The sequence below is a fragment of the Mandrillus leucophaeus genome, unplaced genomic scaffold (assembly GCF_000951045.1).
Source record: "Mandrillus leucophaeus isolate KB7577 unplaced genomic scaffold, Mleu.le_1.0 Scaffold1538, whole genome shotgun sequence".
In the NCBI taxonomy this organism is placed as follows: Eukaryota; Metazoa; Chordata; class Mammalia; order Primates; family Cercopithecidae; genus Mandrillus; species Mandrillus leucophaeus.
Window position 1 is genome coordinate 5,231 of NW_012101519.1, and position 5,147 is coordinate 10,377.

Sequence of the window (5,147 nt, forward strand, 5' to 3'; positions counted from 1 at the left end):
ACATACAAATAGATTCACTTGATTGAATTCATTCTGAAATTGAACAGTCTCTTTGTTTCTTTATTCTACTAGAAAAAGTGGCATGAATTAAAAATATTGTTAATATGCCTGGAAGTCTACCTTTAGAGTTTATTCAGAGGCTAACTGGATGTAGGCTAAAGGGTCACCCTCAGGGTTCTGATATTAGTTCATCAACACGGTAGTTGTATACCGCTAGTGTCATATGAATAAAAATCTGCTGAGTAACGGGTCCTATATTTATATTTATGTTTTAGGTGATACGCAATGATAGGTTTACACCAAGAGAAATGAAGACTGAAACCAAGAATATTATTGTTATGCTGGAAATGTGACTGATAGCATTCTCTTAATAAAGTTTTACAGTTTTCTGCAAAGAATTCTTGCACATTTTTGTTAAATTTATTTCTGGATCTTTAATAGTCTTGAGAATTGAATCTTTTTTGAAAGTTTAAATCTTGTGTTTGAGATGGTACATTGAGATAAAATGTTGGTACACTGATATTCTATCATAGATAGATAGGAAGCTAGAAGCTTTCATGGGGGATGCCAACAGCTGCACTGATAGAAAAGGCCACGTGGGGCCAGGCATGTTCACCATGGGCTTTCCATCTCCCCTTTTTTAGCACATACAGAGTAAGTGCAAAATAAGCAACATGTTGTAGCTCAGGCTGAGGACCCGCCTGCATAATAAAAGATTAGGGTGGGGGCTGCCAGAGATTCACACCCTATGCAGATGGTACACCTGGTCCTAACGGGTTATGTTTACATTATGTAGGTGATCAGATACTGCCTCCCCAGTAGCTCATCTATAAAAACCCCTGCATTACACTGCAGGATGGCAACTGTTTTTTTCTGGGACCCCTCTCTGTAGTACAAAACTGTTCTCTTTGTTTCTTGTATTGACTTTTTGCTCTAAACCTCACTCTTGGTGTGCCCATGTCCTTGATTTCCTTGGCTGTGAGACCAAGAACTCTGGGTGTTTACCCTAGACAACGAGGCCACTTCAATACTAGCTGTGGGTCTGCGGTATATGGCTTTTATTACATTGAAGTATGTTCCTTCTTTCCCTGGTGTTTTGAGGCTTTGTATTATGATGACGTACTGAGTTTTATTAAATGCTTTTCAGCATCAGTTGAAATGATTGTATGATTTGTATCCATTATTCCATTGATATGCATTATCACATATATTAATTTGCATATGTCGAACCATCCTTCCATCCTAGGGATAAATGCCATTTGGTCATGATGATTATTCTTTCTAATGTATTGCTGAATTTGATTTGCTAGTATTCTGTTGAGGATTTCTGCATCAATATTCACCAGTGGTTTTGCCCTGTAGTTTTCTTTTTTTGATGTGTCTTTGTCTGGTTTTGGTATCATGGTAATACTGGCCTGATAGAATGAGTTTGGAACTATTCCCTCCTCTATTTTTCAAAATAGTTTGAGTAGGATTGATATTAGTCCCTCTTTAAATGTTGGGTAGAATTCAGTAGTGAAGCCATCAGGTCTGGGAATTTCTTTACTGGAAGACTTTTATTATGGCTTTGATCTGTTGCTTGTTATTGGTCTGTTCAGGTTATGTACTGGTTTTTCCTTTTCACGTTTAGTGCTTCCTTCAGGAGCCCTCATAAGTCAGGCCTGACAGTGATAAAATCCCTCAGCATTTGATGTTCTGTAAAGGATTTTATTTCTCCTTCCCTTATGACGCTTAGTTTGGCTGGATATGAAATTCTGGGTTGAAAAGTTTTTTCTTTATGAATGTTGAATATTGGCCCCCACTCTCTTCTGGCTTGTAGGGTTTCTGTAGAGAGATCCGCTGTTTGTCTGATGTGCTTCCCTTTGTAGGTAATCTTACCTTTCTCTCGGGCTGCCCTTAAATTTTTTTCCATTGTTTCAGCCTTGGGGAATCTGATTATTATTTGTCTTGAAGTTGCTCTTCCCAAGGAGTAACAGAGTAGTGTTCTCTGTATTTCCTGAATTTGAATGTTGGCCTGTCTTGCTAGGTTGGAGAAGTTCTCCTGAATAATGTATCCTAAGTGTGTTTTCCAGCTTGATTCCGTTCTCCTCGTCACTTTCAGGGACCCCAATCAATTGTAGGTTTGGTCTTTTCACATAGTCCTATATCTCTTGGAGGCTTTGTTCATCTCTTCTCATTTTTCCTTCTGTAATCTTGTCTACATGCCTTATTTTAGTAAGTTGGTCTTCAGTCTCTGATATCCTTTCCTCTGCTTGATCATTTCAGCTGTTGATACTTGTGTATGCTTCACGAAATTCTCGTCCTGTGTTTCTAAGCTCTATCAAGTTATTTATGTTCTTCTCTAAACTGGTTATTCTAGTTATCAGTTCCTGTAGCCTTTTATCAAGGTTCTTAGCTTCCTTACATTGGATTAGAAAATGCTGTTTTAGCTCTGAGGAGTTTGTTGTTACCCATCTTCTGAAGCTTACTTCTGTCAATTTGTCAAACTCATTCTCGTCCAGTTCTGTGCCCTTGCTGGAGAGGAGTTGCAATCATTTGGAGGAGAAGAGACATTCTGGTTTTTGGAATTTTCAGGATTTTTGCGCTGGCTTTTCCTCATCTTTGTGAATGTATCTACCTTTGATCTTTTAGGCTGATGACCTTTTGATGAGGTTTTTGTGTGGGGGTCCTTTTGTTGATGTTACTGCTTTCTGTTTTTTAGTTTTTCTTCTAACAGTCAGGCCCATCTTCTGCAGGTCTGCTGCAGTTTGCTGGAAGTCCTCTCCAGACCGTTTTCCTGGGTATCACCAGTGGAGGCTGCAGAACAGCAAAGATTTCTTCTTGCTCTGTGCTCTGGAAGCTTTTTCCCAGGCGGTACCGCCCTGATGCCAGTCACAGCTGTCCTGTATGAGATATCTGTTGACCCCTGCTGGGAGGTCTCTCCCAGTCAGGAGGCATGGGAGTCAAGGACCCACTTAAGGAGGCAGTCTGTCCCTTAGCAGAGTTCTAGTGCTGTACTGGGAGAAACCTCCTTGTCAGAATCTGCTACTCCCTTCAGAGCCGGCAGGCAGTAACATTTAAGTCTGCTGCAGCTGTGCCCACAGCTGCCCCTTCCCACAGGTGCTCTGTCCCAGGTAGATGGGAGTTTTACTATAAGCCCCTGAATGGGGCTGCTGCTTTTCTTTCAGAGATGCCGTGCCCAGTGAGTAGGAATCTAGAGAGGCAGTCTGGCCACACCCACTTTGCCAAGCTGTGGTGAGTTCTGCTCAGTCCGAACTTCCTGGCCTCCTTAACACTGTCAGGGGAAAACTGCCTACTCAAGCCTTAGTAATGGCGGATGCCCCTCCTCCCACCAAGTTCGAGCCTCCCAGGTCGACTTCAGCCTGCTGTGCTGGCAGTGAGAATTTCAAGCCAGTGGTTCTTACCTTGCTGGGCTCCATGGGAGTGGGATCCGCTGAGCGAGACCACTGGTTCCCTGGCTTCAGCCCCCTTTCTAATGGAGTGAAGGGGTCTGTCATGCTGTGGTTCCAAGCTCACGGCTTCCCTTGCCTGGGAAAGGGAGGCCCTCCAGCTCCTTGTACTTCCTGGGTCAGGTGATGCCCCACTCTCTTTCTGCTTGCCCTCCGTGGGCCGCACCCACTACCTAACCAGTTCCAATGGGATGAACAGAGTACCTCAGTTGGAAATGCAGAAATCACCTGTCTTCTGGATTGGTCTCCCTGGGAGCTGCAGACTGGAGCTCTTCCTATTCGGCCATCTTGCCAGATCCCTTGTCACTAATTTTTATTTATTTATTTTGAGACAAAGTCCCCCTCTGTCGCCCAGGCTGAAATGCAGTGGCACGATCTCAGTTTCCTGCAACATCCGCCTCCCAAGTTCAAGTGATCCTCTGGCCTCAGCCTCCCCAGTAGCTGGGACTACAGGCACGCACCACCATGCCCAGCAACTTTTTTTTTTTTTTTTTTTTTAGTTTTAGTAGAGACAGGGTTTCGCCATGTTGGCCAGGGTGGTGTCGAACTCCTGGGCTCAAATGATTCTCTTACCTTGGCTTCCCACGGTGCTGGGATTACAGGTGTGAGTCACCATGTCCAGCCTGATAAATCTGTTTCTTCTTTTTATTTTATTCAACTTTTATTTTAAGTTCTAGGGTACATGTGCAGGATGTGCAGGTTTGTTACATAGGTAAACGTGTGCCATGGTGGTTTGCTGCGCAGATCAACCATCACCTAGGTATTAAGCCCAGCATCCATTAGCTATTCTTCTGGATGCTCTCCCTGCCCCTGCTCCTGCCGACAGGCCCCAGTGTGTGTTGTTCCTCCCATGTGTCCATGTGTTCTCATCGTTCAGCTCCCACTTATAAGTGAGAACATGTGGTGTTTGGTTTTCTGTTCCTGCATTAGTTTGCTAGGGATAACGGCTTCCAGCTCCATCCATTTTCTTGCAAAGGATATGATCTCATTCCTTTTTATAGCTGCATAGTATTCCATGGTATATATGTACCACATTTTCTTTATCCAGTCTATCATCGATGGCCATTTGGGTTTATTCCATGTTTTTGTTATTGTGACTAGTTTTGCAGTGAACATATGCATGCATGTATCTTTACAATAGAAGGAGTTATATTCCTTTGGGGACATACCCAATAATGGGTTTGCTGGGTCAAATGGTATTTCTGATTCTAGATCTTTGAGGAATTGCCACACTGTCTTCCACAGTGGTTGAATTAATTTACATTCCCACCAACGGTGTAAAAGCAGTCCTGTTTCTCTTCATCCTTGCCAGCATTTCTTATTTCTTGACTTTTTAATAATCACCATTCTGACTGGCATGAGAAGGTATCTGGTTGTGGTTTTGATTTACATTTCTCTAATAATCGGTGATATTGAGCTTTTTTCATTTGTTTATTGGCTACATGAATACCTCATGAATACCTTCTTTTGAGAAGTGTCTGTTCATGTCCTCTGCCCACTTTTTATTGGGGTTTTGTTTTATTCTTGTAAATTTGTTAAAGTTCCTGTAGCCTATGGATATTAGATCTTTGTCAGACGGGTAGATTGCAAAAATTTTCTCCTAGTCTGTAGGTTATCTGTTTGCTCTGTTGATAGTTTCTTTTGCTGTGCAGACGCTCTTTAGTGTAATTAGATCTTATTTATAAAGTTTTGCTTTTG

General features: G+C 42.4%; 1 protein-coding gene across 1 annotated transcript in view; it reads left to right on the plus strand.

The window, feature by feature from the left end:
* LOC105536049 (putative G antigen family E member 3) overlaps positions 1–305 on the plus strand; it is a 3,736-nt gene extending 3,431 nt beyond the window's left edge. Inside the window, exon 5 of the mRNA XM_011975320.1 lies at positions 276–305. Coding sequence (XP_011830710.1) covers positions 276–289 — 14 coding nt within the window. The 3' untranslated portion in view covers positions 290–305. The remainder of the gene's footprint in view (positions 1–275) is intronic.
* The last annotated feature ends 4,842 nt before the right edge of the window (positions 306–5,147 follow it).